The sequence below is a fragment of the Eptesicus fuscus genome, chromosome 17, assembly GCF_027574615.1.
Source record: "Eptesicus fuscus isolate TK198812 chromosome 17, DD_ASM_mEF_20220401, whole genome shotgun sequence".
Lineage (NCBI taxonomy): Eukaryota > Metazoa > Chordata > Mammalia > Chiroptera > Vespertilionidae > Eptesicus > Eptesicus fuscus.
Genome location: NC_072489.1, coordinates 56,560,593 through 56,584,352, shown reverse-complemented (window position 1 = coordinate 56,584,352; position 23,760 = coordinate 56,560,593). Strand labels below are relative to the sequence as shown.

General features: G+C 58.3%; 1 protein-coding gene across 18 annotated transcripts in view; it reads left to right on the top strand.

The window, feature by feature from the left end:
- The first annotated feature begins 18,081 nt into the window (after positions 1 to 18,081).
- The window catches only part of JAKMIP3 (Janus kinase and microtubule interacting protein 3), a 30,573-nt gene continuing 24,894 nt past the window's right edge, over positions 18,082 to 23,760 (top strand). For all 18 annotated transcript variants that reach the window (XM_054728876.1, XM_054728888.1, XM_054728892.1 and 15 more), the window contains exons 1-2: positions 18,082 to 18,240; positions 21,253 to 21,750. In XM_054728876.1, the coding sequence (XP_054584851.1) occupies positions 18,106 to 18,240; positions 21,253 to 21,750 (633 nt within the window). In that variant the 5' untranslated portion in view covers positions 18,082 to 18,105. The remainder of the gene's footprint in view (positions 18,241 to 21,252; positions 21,751 to 23,760) is intronic.

Genomic DNA, 23,760 nt, shown 5'->3' with positions numbered 1-23,760 from the left:
CTGGGTGAGTGGGTGGGGACATTATTCCAATGGCCACGACGCCCCTGGAGACTGTCCAACCGCGGCGTGAGGGCAGCACGCGGAGGGACTGTTTTTCCCCCTTCCCAGGGACTCTGCGTCCCGGCCCCGCGCCGGCCTGGGGGCCGGGCCCCCCGCAGACCGGTCGTGCCGTTCTGTTTCCCTTTCTCTTCCAGACACACGGGGACTTTTCCACGAATTCCCAGCCGTGTCTGTACCGGGCCGGGCTATTTTTAGTCGCATGATGAAACAGCTCCAATTGTCAACAAAGGGCTTGCACGGCCTCGGGCTTGTCGGGTGCGCGCCCCGCTGGTGAAGGCGCAGGGTCCTCTCCGGGGGGGGAAGGGCGTCCGGCCGCCGGCCCCGCGCGCGCCTGCGGGGTCCGCCACGGGAAGCGGCTCCGGGAGCCGCCCGTCCCGCCAGCCGGGGCGCCCGGGGGCCACGTTTGTTTGTCCTCCCATGTGAAGCAACAGCTCAGCTGCTCTTGGAGGAGAACGGCCTGTGTGTTCTAAGCAGCCCGGGGAATGGGAACACACGCTGAGCAAACACCGTCATGCGACCGGTCACGTGGTGGCCGGGCCGGCTGGCTGCGGGAGAGGGCGGGGAGCGGGGAAGCGGGTCTGGACCAGCCGCTCGGCCGCTCGGTGGCTCCAAGAGCAGCCTGGCTCCCGTGCCCAGGCATTACCGGGGCCCTTGGGAGAGACGGTGGGGGCTGGGGAGGCCTGGAAAGGGCCGAGCTGGTTCTCCAATGCCCTGAGCTCGCTCTGATGGCTCCCAGGCCCTGGCCTCCTGCAGCCAGGCAGGCTCCGGCAGGGGCAGGAGTGGGGGAGGGGGGAGCGGCGGAGGAGGGAAGGAACTGTAGGTAGCAGGTGCGGGTGGTAGTAAGCCAGGACGAGTGGAATGGGGAAACTGAGACAGATATTAAACAGCCAAGCAGTTTACAGCCATCTAGTCAGCTGCAAAATCCTACCTTCCCTAACCAAGGACATTTAACATTAAATGGTTTGGGGGGGGGGGGGAGAAGGTGTCGATGGAGGAAAAAAGGGGGGCACCTGTAATACTTTCCACAATAGAGATACATTTTTTTAAAATATATTTTATTGATTTTTTACAGAGAGGAAGGGAGAGGGATAGAGAGTTAGAAACATCGATGAGAAACATCGATCAGCTGCATCCTGCACACCCCCCACTGGGGATGTGCCCTCAACCAAGGTACATGCCCTTGACCGGAATCGAACCTGGGACCCTTGAGTCCGCAGGCTGATGCTCTATCCACTGAGCCAAACCGGTTAGGGCGAGATACATTTTTTTAAAAAAAGAGTAAATGATGATAAGGTAATTAGTAAACACAACATTCTTCTTAGGCAGCTTCCTTTGTGTTTTAATCCTCACCCGAGGATATTTTTTTCTATTGGTTCCTAGAGAGAGTGGAAGGAAGAAGGTAGGGAGAGATGAAAAGGAGGGAGGAGGGGGAGAGAGAGAAACATCAATGTGAGAGCACAACCGAGGTACATCCCCTTCACCGGGAACTGAACCTGTGACCCTTTGGTCCCTGGGCCAACACTCTACCCACTGAACCAAACCAGCCAGGGCTTCCTTTGTGTTTTAATCTGAGAGCTTCCTTCCCACCAGCAGTTTCCAAACCAGTGGTACATCCAAGGTCCCACCCCAGACTCTGGGTTCTGGAGGACGGGGATGTTTTAATTTTTTTTTAATATGTTTTTATTGATTTGAGAGAGAGAAGCATCAATGTGAGAGAGAGAGACGTCAGTTGGCTTCCTTCCATATGCACTGGTGACCCTTCAGTGCCCAGGAGGACACTCAACTAACTGAGCCACACCGGCCAGGGCAGGACTCCGCGTTTTAAACAGTTCCCAGAGATTCTGGAAGCTGCCCCGTGATTTTGCGTCATAATCCGTCTCTCTGTGTCTCACTCCCTCGGATTAACTCTGCTTTTCTTGGTGAAGGGATCCCCAAAGGTCTCCTCGCATGTGACATGTCACTAGGGAGTGACGAGGGCACAGCAGGACACGATGTCACTAGGGGGCATGTGAGACGTGCAGAGGTCACAGGAGCACAAAGTAGCAGTGCTGGTGGCTCACAGAGCACATCAGCAACAGCCATGTCGTAGGGCCGAGGCGTGACAACACGCAGGTGACCTCCATGTCAGAGCCGAAGGGAGATGTCCCCTGGAGACTCTTGGCAGCGCAGGGGAGGCCGAGTTCTGAGAGGACCTTTGACCGTCTCTTCTCTGCCTCTTCCCGTCCCCAGGCCTCCTGTGTGGCCTCTTGGCTGTTGAGGAACCGGCCACGTGTGGGCCATGAGTGATGATCCACTCATCGCCCTTCTGTCCCATTCATTCATATGTGGTTCAAGCGCTGTCCTCAGGTCTGCGGGTGATACAGGGACACTTCCTCTCGCCAAGATCAGGGCTCCAGTGACTAGCTCGCCACCGCCCCCTGCTGTCCCAGATGCAGAAACCGGAAAGTGCCCCAGATAGAAAGCTGTGTGCAAGAAGGTGGATGGCCATGACAGACCCAAATTGGAAAGAGCCTCGGTAGCCCTCAAGGGGAGAATGGAGAAACAAGCCGTGGGAAGTTTGCATAACGCAATAATATCCAGCAGTAAACCAAAGCAAACTACTGATACACGAGAAGGTGTGGAAGGCTTGCCCCAACCAGCACCCTGTGTGACTCCATCAAATGAGCTTCCGGGCTGAGTGAGTCTGCGGTGGGAAATAGCATCAGGAATGGTTGGCCTGGGAGTGGGGCACACAACGGACTCAGAAAGGGCATTGGGGCGCTCTGGGGACGTGGTCGTGTTCTGTGTCTTGATGGGTGTTTGGGCTACATGAGCGAACCCCAGTGGCAAAGCCCACTGTTTGGTACACGAAGATCTGAGCCTTCCTCGACTCTACCTTGATCTCCTCGCCCCCAAGAATGAAGCTAGAAAAAGTACTGAGCTCCGGGGATGACGTGCACGTGGAGTGCTCAAGGGTGACATGTACTGTCTGCAACTTACTTTGGTATTTTGTTGTTGTTGTTGTTGTTGTAAATTCTCATTGGAGGATATTTTTCCATTGATTTTTAGAGAGAGTGGACGGGAGCGGGAGAGACACACAGAGAGAAGCATCAATATGAGAGAGACACATCCATTGGTTGCCTCCCGCAGGCACCGGACCAGGGCCGGGATTGAGCCTGCAACAGAGGTACGTGCTCTAGACTGGAATCGAACCCGGGACCCTTCAGTCTGCGGGCTGACGATCTTTGTCTATATTGATGATAGGACTCCCAAGGCACGGGTTTGGGGGTAGGAGGTCTAGGGGAAGAAGGTGGAGTGGACAGACCTTCGGGAATGGGCCCCGGTTTGAAAATGTTTGTTCTGTGTGCACACTCGCAAAGTGCGCCCCCTGCGGAGGCCTTGACCGTCTGGGCAGGAGGTGCCCAGGCTGCAGGGGCCGCCAGCCGCCTTCTCCAGTCATTCGGGCCTTTGCACGGAAAGCTCACCAAAGTGGCGGCTGGCAGCGTGGAAAGTGGGTGGAGACTGCGTGTCATCTCTTAACAGCTCTGATCTCCCGACCAAGGCCGGCCTGGCTACTGCCGCTGCCGAGTCTCTCCGCAGCTGAGACCAGCGTGGGACTGCACTGTGGGGCTGCACCCTGGGGACCAGCCGGCCATGCGGTAGCAAATGGATCCCACCAGACGTCATTGGAGTAGACGCTGTTCCTCGCTGTGGGTCTCCTTCCCTGCCCACTGGCTTCCACCAGGGGCCCCATCGGAGACTCACTGAGCGTCTCCACTTGACATTAACCCACCACGGCCGCCTCTGACCAAGGAACCACAGACGCCGTGGGATTTACAACTCTACCCCGCGTCCATTCTCAAGGGCAGGGAAAGCCGGGTGGCCTATTTAAGGGTGCCCAGGGTGCCCTAGTCGGTTTGGCTCAGTGGATAGAGCATCAGCCTGTGGACTGAAAGGTCCCGGGTTCGATTCCAGTCAAGGGCACGTGCCCGGGTTGTGGGCTTGATCCCCAGTTGGGGACGTGCAGGAGGCAGCCAATCAATGAATGATTCTCTCTCATCATTGATGTTTCTATCTCTCTCTCACTCTCCCTTATTCTCTGAAATCAATTTTTTTTAAAAAGGTGCCAGGCTGCCAGTTGAGCCGTTTCTGTGCGATCGGATACCTTCATAGCCAGCAATCAATAAATGGTACTGGTTTTCCTGTGCCCAGAAGGCCCTGGTCCAGGAACGGGGATAACAGTGGAGGAGGCGCCCCTCGCTGTCACCCTGCAGGGGCTGCTTGCAGGACTATTTACTCTCTGTGCCCAGAACTTCGGGATCGGCTGGGTCATCAGTCTTGGTTTCCAGGGAATAATGCATTCCACGAGGGGACATTTTACCCTGTCTACAGCTTTCCATGAAACCACAGGGACCCTTCCTGCGTGCCACATTTACTAAATTAACTCATTTAACTCCTCCCACAGCTCTCGGGGGTTGGGGGAGCACCCAGCAGTGGTGGGCTGGGGTCCCCGCCAGAGGCCAGGGCTCAAAGGCGGATTCCCGGATCTGGTTCCGGAGCAGCCCTGTGATTTGCTCCACGCACGCCCGCCCGCCGAAGCATCTCTCCCCCAGGGCGGAGGGAGGCAGCGTTTGGAGACAGGAAGCCAAGAGTTAATGGTTGAAACACACGTGCAGCTCAGGGGCTGCTTCAGAGCCGCCGACATCCAGCGTGAAACGTGGGTGAGTAATTCCTACCAGGAGCGAGAGTTCGTCCCTGGCAAACCCGCACCCAGCGGCTGCGGGTGCCATCGGTGTGGGCATTGCCCGGGTGCCCGGCTCTCCCCGCCCTCCGCGCTCTGCGCAGCGGCCAGGTTATTTTCAGCCACGGCGTTCTCCGATTCCAACCGACTGCAGACCTGCGCCTTAGAGAATACGATGAGCAGCGAAGGAAGAGGTGGGGTTGGGGTGTCGCGGAGCCGCGCAGCCGGGCGGCAGGGAGTGTCGGGGGAGGGCCTAGGTTTGGGGCGCCCGCCCGCCGTGACGCGCGCCCCCCGCCCGCTGCAGCGCCACTGCAATGGCCGAGCGGGACCTTCAGACGCCGCCGCCCGCCCGCGGGGAGCCTCGGTGAGCAGCCACCAGCCACCCCGGTCCCCGGTCCCCGGTCCCGCGCGCCGCCGCAATCTGGGCGGGCCTCTGCGCTTCCCACGCCTGGCACCATGCGCCCAGGGGCTCCGGAGCTCTGCGCTGCGGGATGGCTTGGGGTGGCCTGGAGATGCCCAGGAGTGGCCAGGAGGTGGGCCAAGGTTGGGCCAGGAGGTGGGCCAGGGTGGCGCGGAGGTGGCCCGAAGTGGTCCGGGGGTGGCCTGGGGGCGGTCCGGGATGGCCCGGAGGCGGCAGGGTGCGTCTTGCCTGCCGGGGCGTCTGGGGGCGGGGGTGTCTCAGCCTCTCCAGGCCCCCTCGGCCCCGTCTCTCCCACGCCCTTTCCCGGGAACCCCTGTGCGGCCGTGGGGACGCGGCCCAGGTGGCGCAGGTGCTCGCGCCTCGCCCTGGAGGCCGCAAACTCGGGCGTTTGTGTGTCGCCGGCTGAGCCGCGCTCAGGAAGGCGCGGCCCCTGCGGGGGTTTTATTTTTATATTTTGGTGTCCAGTTTTGCAATCTCAGGGTTTCCGGTTTCCGGGGTGGCAGGGTGGCTGTCGGATGCTGACACCCGCTGGAAGCCACAGAAGGAGGGTTCGATTGGGGTCAGCTTTCCCAGCAGAAACCTGCCCGCTGTGCCTTAGCCCCGTGCCTCTGGGGCGGGGCCGGGGATTTTAGCAATTCCTTCTGGCTCTGGCGGTGGGCTTCTGATCTACCCTCCCTTCCTGCTGTGCGGGAAGCCGGAAAGGTTCCCGCTGTTGCATGCCGTCCGCAGTCCCAGGACCAGGGTGGTGGGTGGTGAGGGCACATCCAGGCTCTGACTTGAGGGAATGCCCCTTGGCCTAGGCCGCACCGAGGGGCAGCTGCTGCTCAGCCCTGGGAGGTCCCACTGGGGCGGCCTGGGGGAGGGGGGAGCAGAGGGAGGGAGAATGGGAGCACGGGACCCCCCCCCCCCCCCAGCCCTCTGGCCGTTTTTCTGAACGCTGAGTTGTGCCCATGAATTAAGACTCGCTTTGGCAAGGGCCTGCAGTGTTTCCTCCCCGCATTAGCGGCGAGGACGCAGAGCCTGAGGACGCAGATCCCTGCCAACCTCCCCGTGAGCTTCACGGTGAGGAACGGAACTTCCCTCCCAGCGTGTTTCCAGGATTTGTCTACGGAACGCAGGAGGCAGGTGATGGCTCTCAGGAGGAAGAGCCCCCCGCCCCCCCGCCCGCCGGTGGTCCGAGATGGGGGCTGCTCCGTGTCTGTATGGACACGGCACCTGCCTGGGGTCCTGGCCGCTAACTGGGAAGAGAGTCAACAGCCTGCATCTCACTCCTGGCCTGGACTGGTCCACTTTCTCCCAAAATTCAGATGGTTGGAAAAAAGGAATTTTTGTACTAGTGCGTTTCAGTTGGGGGCTGGTAAAGCTATAATTTCATTTAAAATAAATGTTCGCTGATTGATTTTAGAGAAAGAGAGAGAGAGAGGAGCATCGATTTGTTGTTCCACTTGTTTATGCATTTATTTGTCGATTCCTGTGTGCGCCCTGACTGGGGATCGAACTCGCCAACTTGGTGTATCAGGCCAGCGCGCTAACCAATTTAGCTCCTCGGCCAGGGCCTTAATTTCTATTTAAAATCAGATTTCAGGGCAAACTGCTGCATCCTGTACACGGTGATTGTTTCAGGACTTTGTGTTGAGACATGACTGGCATTTATCATCCATACTGATGCCACCTGCTGGGAACCAGGCACAGAAGGGGAGAGAGGCAGCCGACAGATGGTCGGTGGTTGGTGCAGTTCAGGTGCCCAGAGCCACAGCGCGACCCTGCAGCCATCCTCTCCCAGGCCTGGCGCCCCCGGGAGCCACACACAGGGGCTGCCGTCCCTGGTGGCAGTTGGTGGCATCATGGTCAACAAGTCCCAGGGCCCTGCTCAGTACAAGTTTGCTTTCAGGATATTTGCAAGGTCTAGGACAGTGGTTGGCAAACTGCGGCTCGCGAGCCACATGCAGCTCTTTGGCCCCTTGAGTGTGGCTCTTCCACAAAATACCACGGCCTGGGTGAGTCTATTTTGAAGAAGTGGCATTAGAAGAAGTTTAAGTTTAAAAAATTCGGCTCTCAAAAGAAATTTCAATCGTTGTACTGTTGATACTTGGCTCCGTTGACTAATGAGTTTGCCGACCACTGATCTAGGACATTGTGAACAGTGCATAACAATAAACAGTTATTACAAAAAAAAAAAAGACAAGAGGAGGAAGAGGAGAGTGGTGATAAAAAGTCACCATTTATTTTTTTAAATATGTTTTTATTGATTTCAGAGAGAGGAAGGGAGAGGGAGAGAGAGGGGTAGAAACATCAATGATGAGAGAGAATCATTGATTGGCTGCCTCCTGCATGCCCACTACTGGGGATGGAGCCCACAACCAGGCATGTGCCCTGACCGGGATTTGAACCATGGCCTCCTGGCTCAGCCCCTGAGCCACACCAGGTGGGCAAAAAGTCACCCATTTCATGGCACCTGCTCTATGCCGGGCACTGCTCTGATTTCCCCACCTGTGTTAAGGTACGTCGGTAGCAGCCTGAGGGCAGAACTGGCTAGAGAGGGGAAGGGCCTTGTCCAAGTTGAAGAGTCGTTGTAGGACCCATGTCTTTCAGTTGTCATCCAGGGTCCCAAGGGGCCTCCTCTGGGCCTGGGTCTCACACTAGGCCTGTGTCCTCAGCTCTGAACCCCCTCCCCCAGCAGGGTGGCCCAGGCCACCCCTCCACACTCACCGGCTGCCTGGAGGAGGGCTCTTAGGTCAGCATCATGTCTGTGCACCACAGGGAGGGGACTCCCACCCCTCCTGGTGCTGGGCGGCATCCAGCCAAGATGACCAGCTGTCTGTCTGCCTTCTTCTCTGGTTTGATGGCTCCTCACGTTGGACATTATGGTATTAGAAATGGTTAACCAAACCAGGCCTCGAAGAGCCACACACACCGGCTTCATTCGGCTCGTCCTGCAAACAGTCCCTCTCACCGACAAGCTTGGAGATCATTTCTCTCTGAGTGTGGCTGCTCGCTTGGCCTTTCTGCTGCTCAGGGGGTCCCAGGTGTGTGGTTTTCTCTCCCGCGTCTGCGCTATACTGTACAAAGCCTTTGTGTGGCATCTTTTGTGTCCTGAACAGGGATTTTGCCAGCTTGCAGATTCTAAGCAGAGGTTTTCTAGGTTGGGGTCCCTTGTGCAAAAGTCGCAGGCAATCCAGATCATAGCAGGAGAACAGGGCTCGGCTGGGCTGCCCCCAGCACTTCTCCCAGGAGCGCCCACAGGCACAGGTCTGGGGCTTGCGTGCCAGCTGTGAGGAGGAGCATGTCAGTCACAGGCCTTGAACGTTGGTGGGGTTCCTCGGGGACCTCGATGAATAAGGCCTTTTCCAGAGAGAGTCACGTTTGCTCCTGCGTGACAGCTGGGGCACCTAGCCGGGGACACTTTAAACCCAGCTCCCAGTTTTTTCCCTGGTCCCACTCACCTGCAGGGGTGCAGACCAACATGGCAGGACCTGTCGGAGGTCAGGGGCTGGGTGGCAGATACGGGAGGGGGTGAGGTGTTGGCAGGTGGGGCTGCGGCAGGTGGGGTCTGCAGGAGTCTAGACCAGAGCCACCACCAGACAGCCCAACAGATGGGCCAGTCCCTGCACGGCTGGTGCCCCAAGCTAGGTCAGAGAGAGCAGGGCTGGCTGGCAGTGTAGATGAAGGCGGGGTCACCACCTGGTTCCAGTGGAAGGCGTGGTCTGGGATCTGAAAACAGGAACAGAATCAATATGGGGGCAGCACCATGGACAGCACCCAAAGGCAGTTCAGCAGGAATGGGGGTGACTGCTCTTCACTACAGGGGCTCTTCCTGGCCCCCAGGCGTTGGGCGGGGGAGGGTGCTGGGCTCCCCCATGTGCCCAAGGAAAGCAGCTGGCTCCTCTGGGTACCCGGGATGCTGCTGGCTGCTTTGGGGGCTCATTAGGGCAGATTTCTGAGGACTCCTGTGTCTACTATGTTGGTTTTATTTCTCCAGGAGCCAGAGCAGTGATTCTAAAAGCTGGACTCTTAACTGGGAGGTTGAAAGAAAATTCTTCCTCCAATGAGCGTGGTTCATTAGTGACAAAAATGTCCCCTATGATGTCGTGCGGAGTGACAGCATGTTCCTCTTAGACACCAGGTGGCTTATGGGAGCCTGTCCTTTTTTTTTTTTAAATGGATTTCAGAGAGAAAGGGAGAGGGAGAGAGAGAGAGAAGAGAGAGAGAGAGAGATAAAAACATCAATGATGAGAAAGAATCATTGATCAGCTGCCTCCTACACACCCCCTACTAGGAATGGAGCCCAAAATCTGGACATGTGCCCTGACCAGGAATCAATCTATGACTTCCTGGTTCATAGGTCAATGCTCAACACTGAGCCACACAGGCCAGGGAGCTTGTCCTGATAATAACCTTCAAAACAATTGGTTTGAGAAATGGTATGAATCAATTTAAATTCAATGTCTTTTTTTAATTTGGGAAGAAATTAAAGCAAAGCTGGCTTTGCCCAAAAGCCTGTGGGCAGCGATGAAATCAGAATAGGTGGGGACCAAGGAGAGCACTGGTCTTCCGAAAGCTGGCCCACTGTGGGGCCAGAGCGGGTGCCACCAGCCCTCCCTGGCGCCAGGTGAATTGCCATGAGCCAAAGTTTTAATTAAAGCCTGATCTCACCTTATTTTTTTTTTCCATTTTAAAATTCTGTGTGAACTTGGGAACTTGGTTGGTGGGAGGCTAATGAGCTGCTCCCTCATCCTCTGTCCCCACAGGATCTGCAACCTTCTGTGGTCCAGCTGACTCATCAGACCCCTGTGGGAGGGACCCCATCATGGCCCTTCTCCCCTTGGGCATCCCCGCCCTCCCACCCTATCTCCCCTCAAATACCTGCGGGTGGAATTGCCGCCACCTCTGTCCCTTTCACTGTCCACAGCGCACGCACAGAATTCGAGCCCGAGTTCGCAGGTCAGTGCCGTGACTGGGGACCGGCGATGCCCTTGCCTGTAGGTCCTTGGCCAGCATCGCTGGCTCGTGGTCAGCTAGTGCCTGTCTTCCCAGAAGTCTGGCTCGAGAGCTGGGAAGTCGGAGTCCAGTGTGGCCTTGTCCTGCTGGACAGTGGGGCCTGGGCTACTCGTGTCCCCTCTGAGCCCAGGTTTCTCCTGGGGAAGACGAGGCTGCTGGCATTCGGAGGCGACCTTAGCAGAGCGTGTCTAACAGGAGGCGGGGCCTACGCGGGAGGCGACCCCCGCAGGTGGTTTCTAACATCCCCGACGCTTGTCTTTGTCCACCTCTGACTCGTTTCATCACGACTGGGGCCATTGCCTCCTCCTCTGTTTTGTGCACAGAGAAACGCAATGTCTGCTGCCCTGACCACCCCCAGGACAGTCCCCAGAGAATCCTCGTGCCGGAAAGGGGCTGGTGGCACTTTGGGAGGAGCTGGGGACGCGCGTTCTCCCTGACCCGGCGCCTCCACGGAGCTCGGGTGGATCCTAGCACACCTCCCAGGCTCTGCTCCCACACGCTGACCGGGTCGAGCCTGCTGGCGCTCTCTGTCCCAGGGGTGACAGAGAGGTGAGGGGACAAAAAGCCGGGAGAGGACAGAGGCCTGTTCTTCAAAAGCAGAGACAAGGCCCCGAAGGAGGTTCCGCTGACTGCGTTCCTCCTGGCCTGGCGTGCTTCTCTCTGTGGGCGTGGCTCTCAGCCGACTCAACTGGGGTCGCGGCGCGGCTGGCATTAGAGGCCATGCCAGTGCCCGAGGCTGGTCACCACCGATGCAGCTCGAGAGCAGATGTTTTGGACAGCTGCCCTGGACCAGCCCACTCCAGGGCTTTGCAGTGGCTGAAAACTCTGACTTGGGGAGAGTCTGTGCTTACCTGATGCCACCTGTGCCTGGTCTGGGCCTCGTCCCGGGAGCCTGTGGCCTCGCTGGGCAGGTGGGCTCCGCAGCCTGAGGCCACAAGGACATCATGGAGGGGCTGGGTACAGGTTCCGGGCTCCGGAAGGCTTCCTCCTGGGAGGAGAGACCTTGCTGAGCCGGAAGGAGCGGCGGGAGGGCCGGTGGAGGGGGTGTGGCCCAGGCAGGACCACTGTCTGGTGACCTAGTGGAGGACACCCATGAGAGAACCTTCCGCGTAGCTCCGACCCCTGCTTCCGAAGTTGTGGTCTGTTTCCGGTCTCCTCGGGGTCTCCCGATGTCAGGTAAATGCAGGTGGCTGCCCCTCTTCCGCAGCGGGCTCTCTTGGATCCGGGACACAGCACTGTGTACTTTGTAGCAAGAAGCGAAAGCCTTTATGCAAATGGGATCCGGGCTGTGCTTGGCACCGCCGTTGGCCAGAGCCTGAGTGTTGGCAGGTCTGCCCCACCTGGCACAGGTGCGTGTGGCTGGGGCGTTCGGAGCATTTGCCACGGGCCCACTCGGCGTGCTGCCTTCCGGGGAGCGGGCAGTGCTGGTCTGAAGGCTGCGGCCTGCACGGGGACAGAGAGCGGAGGGTGAGCGGAGGCGTGGGCAGGCGGTGCAGGCCCGCTGGTGCCCTTCCTGTGGGAAAGCGACCGCCCCCTCCTGGCTGTTGGGGTGAAGGGACCCCGGTGCTGTCCCAGAAGCGGTGCACCCAGGACCCCAGGCTTTGCAGGATGTGCAGGGACAGACCTCGCCCAGCTCAGCAGGGCCAGTGCTGCCCAGTGAAGGGGGTAGTTCTCAGGACCCTGCTTGCTGACCCGGCTGGCCTTTCCTGGACCCTCGAGGGGAACTGGGGCAGTGGGGAGCCCACCACCCCTCCTCTGCGTGTCTGACGGTGCGTCCACTGCCCTCCTGACAGACACCGCCTCACTGGATGTGTCAGGTCCGAGTGAGACCAGGCACAGGGCGTTCCGACGGGTGCCCGGCCCCCGGCACAGCAAGGTGGCAATTCCTCACCCTGACGACTGCTGCGTGTGTTCTGTGGAGTATATATTTTTTAAAAAATTAATTTGCGCCCAGCCGGTGTTGCTCAGTGGTTGAGCATTGACCCAGGAACCAAGAGGTCGCTAGTGTGATTCCCAGTCAGGCCACATGCCTGGGTTGTGGGCACAATCCCCAGTAGGGGGCGCGTAGGGATGTTTCTATTCCTCTCCCTTCCTCTCTCTCTCCCTCTCTCAAAAAAATCAATTAAAAAATTGATTTGAGAGAGGGAGAGAGAAACATTGTTTTGTTGTTTCACTTGTACATGCATTCATTGGTTGATTCTTGTATGTGCCCTGATCAGAGATCGAACCTGCAATCAGGATGACGCTCTAACCAACTGAGCTACCCAGCCTGAGACTGTTGAGCCTTCCCCTCACAGCACTTGTCTCTTCCTCTCTCTGAACAGCAGGCCTGTGGGGCCCCTGGGCTGGGACAAGGGCAGCTGTGTCCTATGTCTTTACCCCCATGAAAGGGACGTTATCTCCGTTCTAGCCTGGGACAACTGCCCACCTCGCTCTGCCCAGCATGAATGCGGCTTATTCTCTGCAGGGGCTCTGGGTTAAATGCGCTAATGAGCGCTGGGCACAATGGTGCCGTGTTCACACTGTGCACTGGGGCGCACGGTGCCAGGACCTCGAGTGGCGTCCGAGGAGAGGACCTCGATCAGGGCTCTTCCGGGACGGGGGGAGCCTGCGGGATGCTGAGTTCAAACCCCTGAGCTTCCAGGTGAGCTTTCCTCCGCAGGGTCCCGGCACCTCCCGGGTCCCGTGAAGCAGAGCGGGGAGGTCTCCCATCTTCACGATGTAGCATCGTCACCGGTGTCTGCCCTGCCTGCCAGGAGACATTGTCCCCACACGTAGGAGTGTGCATTTGAAGTCTCCCATATGAGCTGAGATTTGCCCCCAACTCTTATCCCTTCTGGAGGGAGGCCATATCATTGAGGATGAAGGTGCAGTGATGGACCTGTCCAAGTCAGGAGGGACCTTGGAAACACCCATGTCCACGTGTATCTAAGGAAAGATGGCTTTTACGAGGCAACTATGGCTACACGGGACCATCAAGGGGTCCTTCTGGGGAGGGAGGCCCCGTGGGTTCCGGCCCTGCTGCTCCTGCCGCCTCCGGTGGCTCTGCTGGCCGCCTCCTCAGGCCGGGAGGACACCCCAGATGTCTCCCCTCAAGGACTGCACGGAGGTGGCTGGTCCTCGGCTGCAACAGTGGCCTCTGGACGGATGCGGAAGCCTCGGGTTTGCTTCAGGACGGAGGCTGGGGGGCGGTGGGACTGCGGCTCAGAGCGGGGCCCTGCAGACTGTTCCAAGGCACCTCGGCCGCCACACCACGTCCTGGCCCTGCTGACCCACAGGAGTCCAGAGCTCAAGGAGAAAGCGGACTGCACCTCGGAAAAGCAGAGGGGAGTGGGAAGCTGACTTTTTTTTAGCTTTTTTTGTGTCAGGGTAGAGCTGCTGCTTCAACAGTTCAGTGGAATTGCTGGCAAGCTGGCCAACCAAGGTTATCCTGCAGCTTTCTCCTTCACGCGGCCTGAGTGCTGGGTGCACCGCGCTGGGCCCCCTCCACAGCCCTGAGAGCTGGGTGCACCGCACTGGGCCCTCTCCACAGCCCTGAGAGCTGGGTGCACCGTGCTGGGCCCTCTCCAGAGCCCTGAGAGCTGGGTGCACCGCGCTGGGCCCTCTCCAGAGCCCTGAGAGCTGGGTGCACCGCGCTGGGCCCTCTCCACAGCCCTGAGAGCTGGGTGCACCGCGCTGGGCCCTCTCCACAGCCCTGAGAGCTGGGTGCACCGCGCTGGGCCCTCTCCAGCTCCATCTACAGGGGAGCGGGGAGGAGGGGGGCAGTCAGGGTGTGAGAAAAGGAAGCAGGAACCCGGAGCTGTGAACCCCTCTGAGTGTGTGTGAGCTGTGAACCCCTCTGAGTGTGTGTGAGCTGTGAACCCCTCTGAGTGTGTGTGAGCTGTGAACCCCTCTGGGGTGTGTGTGAGCTGTGAACCCCTCTGAGTGTGTGTGAGCTGTGAACCCCTCTGGGTGTGTGTGAGCTGTGAACCCCTCTGAGTGTGTGTGAGCTGTGAACCCCTCTGGGCGTGTGTGAGCTGTGAACCCCTCTGGGGTGTGTGTGAGCTGTGAACCCCTCTGAGTGTGTGTGAGCTGTGAACCCCTCTGAGTGTGTGTGAGCTGTGAACCCTCTGGGTGTGTGTGAGCTGTGAACCCCTCTGAGTGTATGTGAGCTGTGAACCCCTCTGAGTGTGTGTGGAGCCCAGAATCCCTGCACTTTCGTGCCCCTCAGGGTGGGAGGAGGAGACAAAACCTGCTGAAGGTGTAGGAATCCTCTACCAAGACCCGGCATCACGCTGGGGCTCCCGTCCGCTTCTGCCCACCTGGGAGGAGAAACACTTCAGGGACCCTGTGAGGAGCCACTCTGCCTGGCTCCCACGCCGGAGGCTTGAAATGAGGTGATCAGAACCTCCCAACCAGGAGGACTGGTGAGCAGGTCGCAGGTCAGGTTGCAGGTGGGCCTGGGGTTGGGGTGGGGGGGGGGGTGGGGGCAGGCACAGGTGGCTCTGGAGGGACCAGGAGAGAACAGTACAGTTCTTCTATCAGTCCCAGAAAAAGCGTTTGATAAAGGACAACACCCATTCACAAACTTTTAAAAAATGTGCGCTTAGCAAATTTGGATACAGATACGTGCTCTCGTGATCAAAGGAATCGATGAGAATCCTGCAGCACACTGGTCCCTGATGGGGAACCCGCTATATGGTTTCTCTTCCAGAAAGCAATGAGAGAAAGATGCTAATTACCATTGCTTCTACTTAACGGGGTGCTGGAGGCCCCACCCAGCACAGCAGCGTGGGGAAAAGATAGGAGGTATAAAGACTGGGAAGGGGAAACAAAACTGCCTTCTCCAGAGGGGGTGGACATGAACTGGGAGGTGTCAGCAGGTGGCTGGCACAGGTCAACATGGAGACATCAATGGCTTTCCTCCATCCCAGCTTTCGCCTAGTTATGGTGAGAAGGCAACAAGGATACACAAAAATACCATTCGTGATGGGAGCACACAGATCAGGCACCCGAGTAAATATGTCAAAAGTTGTGTAAACCCTTTGGGAGAAAGTGTTACTTCATTGAGAGACACGAGGAAGCCCTGAGCAGAGGGGGAATGAAGCAAGAGGGCCCAACACCCAAGACATGTCAGTCTTCTCCCGTGAACCGATGACGGTTCTAGTCAGAGTCCAAACAGAGTTTTCAGGGCCTGGGACAAGCTGACATAGAAGCATAAATGGTCAAAAAAAGCCAAACTTGAAGAACAAGGAGGAAGAGACGAGCCTTACCAGATACGAAGCCTTCCGACCTGGCACCGCCAACAGCGTGATATGGGGGCAGGATGAAGGAGAGACCGGCACAGTGGACAGACGGCTTCGCGTCCCCTAGAAATGGGAGGGGGCGGCCAAGCGGTCATTGGACCAGCGGCCGCCGGCTCCTCAGAGGGCTCACATAGGTTCTCCACGTGGGGAGACCCCAGTTGTTCTGACTCAAATGCAGCCCAGTTTCTGTGCTGGGCCAGGCCCTCTGCCCCTCCGTCTTGTTTCCCTGATTGAATCGGGCCGGCTGGATGCTCCATGCCCTTCAGCTGGAAACCCTACAGACCCGTGACGCCCCAGGCCCTGATCACGTTGCCCTGTGCATCTCGGGGTTTATCATGGAATTCAGCTGGGTGTCCGCGGGGCGAGCGCCTGGGCTCACCAATCGCACCAGAGGCTCTGGCCTCCATCTGTCTGTTTGTATCTTTTCACTCTTCGGAGTTCAAGGGGCACCATTTTCTTCTGTCACCCGCCATTTACACTGAAGCGGAGTTCGTTCATACTGTTGACCTCATGGCTGCACGAACCCCAAGGGGATTCTCTAAGGAGGAGAGGACCCGCCCGAGTGGTCCTCTGGAGCGGCCGGACGCCGGGCAAGCGCGTGGGCAGGGAGTCAGCGCTGCGCGGTCCTCACCTGTCCTTTCTCCTGGGCGTGTGACCACCCGCCCGAGTCAGGCTTCCCCTCGGGGGCACACAGGGGAGGGCAGCTCCCAGGACCCCATCCAGGGCGCTGCCTTTACCCGAGGGCTGAGCACCCAGCAGCCGTCCACGCAGCCTCCCAGTGGACAGGAGCTGGGCGTTCCTGAGACGCCCGTCTGGGTGTGGCGTTTTCATGCACCGGGGAGCTGGCGATCCTGCCACAAGCATCTGCTCGGAGCCGGAGCGGCGGCCGGCCCTCCCCTGGATGCAGTGGCAGCGTGGTGAATCCCATCTGAAAAGCGAAGGCTGGGTTTGCTGAGTCACAGAGCCCTCGGAGCCGACCGCACAGCTGCGCCGGCCTCGGACCAGCTGCGCTCCCCGGGTCACCGGGAAAACGGTGAGGAGCGCACAGGCCGCCAGGGGTGGACGCTGTGTGTGCTGCTTTGGTGAATGCTCAGGGGCGTTGCTGTTTTCGGGGAGCACTGAGGTCGTTCTGCACAGGTTTATTCCTGCTGAACTCGCTGCTATATTTAGACGCATCCATACCGGCCGGGGCGGGAGTTGGCGGTGGGGGAGCATGTGCAGACGCTCCCAGGGAGATGCTCCGTGCCTCTGTGTCCCGGCTCCTGCCTGTGAGGGGCGCTGTCCCGCTCCCTTCTGGGCAGCATTGCTCATCCTGAACGGGATGTTTCTTTGGTGGCATATGCCAAGCAGGCGTTTGTCTGGCAGACTTGGGGGTGGGGTTGGGGGTGGGGGCTCGGCTGGGACTGCACTTAGTGCTGGGTGTGGTGGGCACCCGACCACGGCCCCGTGGGAGGCCCCGCTGGCTCCCGGTTCCTGGTGGGTTGGGGAGAGGGAGGGACTGCCAGGGCCTTGCTTCATCTTGAGAACCAGGCCTGTTTAAGGCTCGAGTCCTCATCATCCACCCGCCCTGTGGGTGGATGCTGCCTTCTCTTTACAACTTAATCAAGAATCACAGTGTGGCCCGGCTGGCGTGGCTCAGTGGTTGAGCATCGACCTATGAACCAGGAGGTCACGGTGCGATTCCCAGTCAGGGCACATGCCTGGGTTGTGGGCTCGATCCCCAGTGTGGGGCATGCAGGAGGCAGCCAATCAGTGATTCTCTCTCATCATTGATGTTCCTATCTCTCTCTCCCTCTTCCTTCCTCTCTGAAATCAATAAAATATATATATTTTAAAAAGAATCATAATGTGTCCATTGACATCACTGTACACAAGGAACTCCTGTGTTTTAGGGAAATAGCATCCTATAAACTGGTTCCCAACACTTTTTTTTTTTTAAGAAGCAGTTGTTACTACATTGTGCCTCAGTTTCCCCAGGCGTTCAGAGAAAATGGAGCTGGCAGGGTTGTGGAAAGGATACATGGGTACCGTGGCGATTAGTAAATAATCCTGCTGCTGACTGAGATATGAATGAGATGAGCTAAGAAAACGTGTCGGTGGGGTGAAGACGAGAGTGCCCGCTCTGGCCCCTGGCTCTGCCTTTGATCCCAAGTGTGAGACAACGAGGACCGACACACGAGGATTTTCTTCTTCAAAACCAAGATCAGGGTCATAGATTTGAGAATATTCTCAGTAAATCTAAGGCCTTGAACAGCTCAGCAGTGAAATGCTCCCTCAGTTCCCCAGGGAGCCAGGTAACCTAAGGGGCGGAGAGTGAAGGCTCTCGCCTATGGGTCCCTGTCAGGGGTGCTGATGGAGGGCCCCCAACCTCTGCCATCTGGGACCGGCCCGCAGTCAGGCCAGCACCCTCAGGGCAGGTGAGAGGCTGGCCTGGCCCCCACCTGCCTCCACTGGCCCCGAGCTCAGGCCGGAGGCTGGCTGCTCACCCAGGTGTGCTTTCCCTGCAGGTGAGTGAGAAAATGTAGCAGCGTGGCAGCGAGGCAACACCTGCCCCAGCTTGGCGTGGACAGCCCAGCCCAGACCGGCGGCCCGCCCCCAGCGCCCCTCGGGCTCCCCTCACCATGTCCAAGAAGGGCATGGGCAGCCGAGCCAAGGGGGACAAGGCCGAGGCCCTTGCCGCGCTGCAGGCCGCCAACGAGGAGCTGCGGGCCAAGCTCACGGACATCCAGATTGAGCTGCAGCAAGAGAAGAGCAAGGTGGGCCCCCCACACCCAGCCCCCCCCCCCGCCCGCCCTCTCCCCCTTCCCCTGGGTCAGCCCAGAGGCGGGTATGGGGTGTAGCCAGGTCTCTGCAGAAGTGCTACCCAGTTGGTCCTGGCTCCCCAGAGCCTCTCCAGGCAGCTCTGGGGACGGGGCAGCGGAACACAGGCCCCAGCCCCGGCCCCGGCCCCGTGGGAACAGCCCCGACTGCCAGGACCAGCCCAGGACCTCGCCAAGTGGAACCATCCCAGGGCAATGTCCTTTCCCTCTGGAGTGTTCAGAGTGGCATTGAACCCAACTATACCGGGTCCAGCGTGGCCCTCAGCTAGTTAAGGCAACAGCCGGGCCTGGGCTTCTAGCGGCCAGGTGTGGGGACCAAACGCAGAAACCCAGGCCCTTGGGGGTCCTTGCAGCCTTAGGGAAGGCTGGGCTTGTGCTGACGAGGGACCTGGGGGACCTGGGTGGGGAGGATGAGAGACTGGTCAGAGGTGGTGCCCCACTCAGCACCGTCCCGCTGCCCACACTGCCCTCCTCTCTCCGTGACTCTGCCCCTCCTCCCCCAATCCCAGGAGGTACTAGGAAGCGCTCATGGGCCTGTGGGAGGGGGCTGCGAAGGGAGAGGACAGGGATGGGGGGAAGGGGAGAGGGAGGCCCTGGGGTGGGGTTCTCTCCTGGAGGGTTTGAAAGGCCCTCGGCTGTGGACTGGAGACTGTAAGTCCCCCCCCCCCCCAGCGTCTCTCCTAGGAGGCCTGGCCATGGAGGGAACCAGGTTATTTGGGGCCCGTTGCTTCTCTGAGTTCCTGGTTCAGTACCAGGAAGAGTGATACTTTGTGGCACGTGAGGCGCATTTGGAATTCAGATTTCAATGTTCATGCTGTCTGTGGCGGAGCTGAGCAGGGACCCCCTGGGCCACGAAGCCTGGCATCCTTACTATTGGACCCTGACCCACCCACCTCCGGTTCCCTGCTCTGCAAAAAGGGGGCAGTTAAAGGACCTGCTGCCATTGGTGCTGGGGAGGACACGCTGGCGGAGCCCCAGGGGCAGCTGTCAGGGTGACCTCGAGGCCGCTCGGGAGTCAGGGAAGTCGTGTCAGCACCTGCCCTGGGCCAGCAGGTCACAGGGTCCCCAGGAGGCCCAGGCGGCTGCCTGGCTGGAACAGGGGTGGAGGCACAGACATGAGGCGGCCTGGCATGCGGAGTTGTCCCCACATGCAGAGGGCCCACACGGTGGCCGTTGTGGGTGCTGCCTGGACGGGCGGGGAGGGAGGTGCTTGGTGCCGTGTCATTTTTTCACCAGGCCTGTCATGTGTGTCTGACACTGACTCCGGCAGGGACCTTTCCTGTGGCAAAGTCCAGGGCACTGGACGGCAGGGTAACCTCAGTGTGGCCTCATTGCCACTCCCAATAGCCTGGATCAGAGTCACGGTTAAGCCCCTTCTAACCTTGAACTCTTTTGCATTTTTTTCTCTTCCACCCCCCACCCATAACCCCGATACACATCACATCGTCTTCCTTCTCTGCTCAGTCCCGTCCACGAAGTTTTCATGAAGGAGAACGTTATGTCGTCTGCTAGGAGGGAAGGCGAGCTGGGCTCCAGACCCACGGGTGGCACTGCAATTCTGGGGGGGGGGCAGGGAGGGATGTCTGTCAGGTGTCTCCTTTCAGGGTCCTGCAGGGAGCAGGCGGCACCTCTGTGAGCTGGAGAAGGCGGCGAGGGCTGTGGCTTGGGTGGCGGGCTTCTCCCATTGTCTGGCCCACATGGACCCAGGCAGGCCTGGATTCCACCTGCCCTTCATGCCATATGGAGTCTGCGCACCGAGTTTGTGCCAGGGGGCAGGGGAGCCGGGGTTATTTAGCCACAGCCACAGCTTCTAGACGAAAATAAATGTTCAGTAAAAAATCTGAGTTTTCCAAAGGCCTGTATATCAGACGTCATCTAGACAGCTCGGTGTCCCCATTTGCCAGGAATGTCATTGGAGGTAAGTGCAACACCTATTATTTGGGCAAAGGGCAGGAGTGCCCCTGCCCCCACATGCTGTGCCCAGGATGTCCTGCCCACCCTCCACACAGGTTCCTTTAAGAGGCGACAGTTTTCCCTCCTCACCGGCCTGTCCCTGCGGAGCCGCAGAGCAGATGCCATGGACCTGACCTTCCAGCCCAGGTTCTCTTGTGACACCTGTGGGTGCAGAGACACTTCCACCTATGACACTCGGTCCTGTGTCAGTGGCATTTCATTTATTTATTTATTTAATACTAGAGGCCCGGTGCACGAATTCATGCACCGGTGGGGGTCCCTCAGCCTGGCCTGTGGGATTGGGCTGAAACTGGCTCTCTGACATCCCCCGAAGGGTCCCAGATTGTGAGAGGGCGCAGGCCAGGCTGAGGGACCCCACCTGTGCACGATTGGGGCCAGGGAGGGACACAGGAGGTTGGCCAGCCCAACCACAGGAGGGCTCCAGGGCATGTCCAGCCCTCTCACTCAGTCCCAATTGGCCAGACCCTAGCAGCAAGCTAACCTACCAGTCAGAACATCTGCCCCCTGGTGGTCAGTGTACGTCATAGTGAGCAGTTGAGCGGCCTTAGCATATCATTAGCATATTACCCTTTGATTGGTTGAATGAATGACTAGACAACCAGACACTTAGCATATTAGGCTTTTATTATATAGGATTTTTAAATTGATTTCAGAGAGGAAGGAAGAGGGAGAGGGAGATAGAAACATCAATGATGAGAGAATCATTAATCTGCTGCCTCCTGCACGCCCCCTACTGGGGATTGAGCCCGAAAGCAGGGCATGTGTCCTTGACCAGAATCGAACCCAGGACCCTTCACTCCACAGGCTGACGCTCTATCCACTGAGCCAAACCGGTTTTGGCCTCAGTTGCATTTTAAGGAGACATTCTTGAAGCAGCAACCCAGTTTGCAAACAAAACTTTGTAAAATCAGTGTCCAGACTTTGGCCAGTGCAGGGGCTGCTCAGGGACGACCCAGCCTCGCTCTTGTCTTGCAGGTCAGCCGGGTGGAGAGAGAGAAGAACCAGGAGCTGAAGCAGGTGCGCGAGCACGAGCAGCACAAGAACGCCGTCCTGCTCACGGAGCTGAAGAGCAAGCTGCACGAGGAGAAGATGAAGGAGCTGCAGGCCGTGCGCGAGACACTGCTGCGCCAGCACGAGGCCGAGCTGCTGCGCGTCATCAAGATCAAGGACAACGAGAACCAGCGGCTGCAGGCGCTGCTGCACGCCCTGCGCGACGGCGGCCCCGAAAAGGTCAAGACCGGGCTGCTGTCCGAGGCCAAGGAGGAGGCCAAGAAGGGGTTCGAGGTGGAGAAGGTAAAAATGCAGCAGGAGATCTTGGAGCTCAAGGGGGCCAAGCGGCAGGTGGAGGAGGCGCTGACCATGGTCATGCAGGCCGACAAGATCAAGGCCGCGGAGATCCGGAGCGTGTACCACCTGCACCAGGAGGAGATCTCCCGCATCAAGAAGGAGTGTGAGCGTGAGATCCGCAGGCTGGTACGTGGGCTGCCGGTGGTGGGGAGGGGAGGGGCGGCAAAGGCAGGGGGACCGGGGAGGGGTGGCGGCCAGGGGTGGGCCTGCTTCTGGGCACAGGCACCCACACCGTCACTGTTGGTCCTGGGGACGTGAGGATGCTAGGAAAGGTCAGAGGGGCCATCTGTCAGCAGAGCTCCTCCCTCTGCCCCGTCCTACCAGCTTTACATCCTGTGTCTCGTTTGGGCCAGAACAGGATGCCTGCAATGGTCACTCCTTAGAGTGCAGGTTAGGCTGCCAGCCACGCAGGGCTAGTGCTCTGCTGACACAGTCACTTCTCCCATCACTGGGCGGGCTCTGCAGTCTGTCCAGCTCACTGGGTCCAGAGAGGTGAGACCACGAGGACAGGGTAGGGTGGCATGTCCCCAAGGCCGTCCTGATGTCCCTGTGCCCTGTGCATGCTCTGAGGCTGGATGGCGTGAAGTTACCATCTTGCAGGTCAGGCATGGGCACCTGTGCATCCCGTGGTCAGAGACCGTGTCCCCTGGCAGGCCCCGTGGAGTCAGTGTTCTCAGAGCCCCAGGGCTGGGGAGTTGGAGAATATTCAGGAATCCTGAGGGATTGTGCCGGTTCTCCTCACCCCTTCCTTGGAGCCGGGACCTCCTTGGTCATTTGGGGAAATGGGGGTCAGCGTTAGAGGCGTGCCCCACGTCCAAGTGTGCAATTCATCAGGACCCAGCTGGCTCTGCTGGTGACACCCAGGACCCTGGATGCCCCTCCATGGGGCACGGCATGGCCCTGCACCCAGGCCACCCGCCCCTACTTCCCTGGGGCTCTGTTTTCCAAATGGTGCTGTCACCTTGAACTTCCCAGAAGGGCGCAGCCCTCTGGACCCATGGCCTAGAGGGGAAACTGAGCACTGTGAGGTAGACGCGACCTCCGCCCCCACAGTGTGTGCACGGGGGCCCCAACATTCTCCACCTGGCTTTCCAGAGTGTCCCCTTTCCATGCTCCCCCCACGGCTCCACCCCCAGCCCTGTTGGTGCCACGTCCGCACCGCTGTCCAGCCCACACCACCCTTTAATCCATCGACTGGCTTCAGTGTTCGTAGGAGACAGGTGGCCTCATCTCCTTAACTGAAGGCTGGCACAGAGCCAGCAGGTCCCTTGGTTCCTCACCCCTGACACAGACTCCCCAGAGGCAGCTCTAGCAGATTCTCCTGGTATTTGTTCCAAATTCTCAAAAACATGCTTTAGCTTTCATTTCCTGATCCCTCCATCTCAGCCCCTCTTCTGCCCCGCGCCCCCCCCCCCCCCGACACACACATTGATTTCAGAGAGGAAGGGAGAGGAAGAGAGAAATAGAAACATCAAAGATGAGAGAGAATCATTGATTGTCTGCCTCCTGCATGCCCCCTACTGAGGATCAAGCCTGCAACCAGGGCATGTGCCCTGACCAGGAATGGAACTTGGTTCCTAAACTTCTTGGTTCATAGGTCGACACTCAACCACTGAGCCACACCAGCCGGGCCCCAAAAGAACTTTTAAATGAATTCAGCAAGGTTTCAGGACACAAGATCAATATGCAACCATCAGTTGTATTTTTATGTAGTAGCAACAAACAATTCAAATTAAATATTTGAAAATTCCACCCATGATGGCATAAAAAAGAATAAAATATTTAGAAGTTTAACAAAAGATGTGCAAGACCAGAACTCTGAAAACTACAATACTCGGCTGAGAGAAACTAAAAGTGAGCTGAATGAACAAATAAGTATTCCATGTTCGTGGATTGGTGAGCTGCATAAACAAAGATAGAGATTCCATGTTCATGGACTGGTGAACTGAACAAATAAATAGACATTCCACGTTCATGGGTTGGAAGCTCAGCATTGTTAGATGGCATTTCTCCCCAGATTAATCTAAGGAGAAAACAAAGCCTGTCGATCCCAGCAGGCTTTCCCGAAGCTGATTCTAAAATGTATATGGAAATGCAGGCCCCTTCCTCACACTGGGTTGCTTTCTCTGTTCTTGG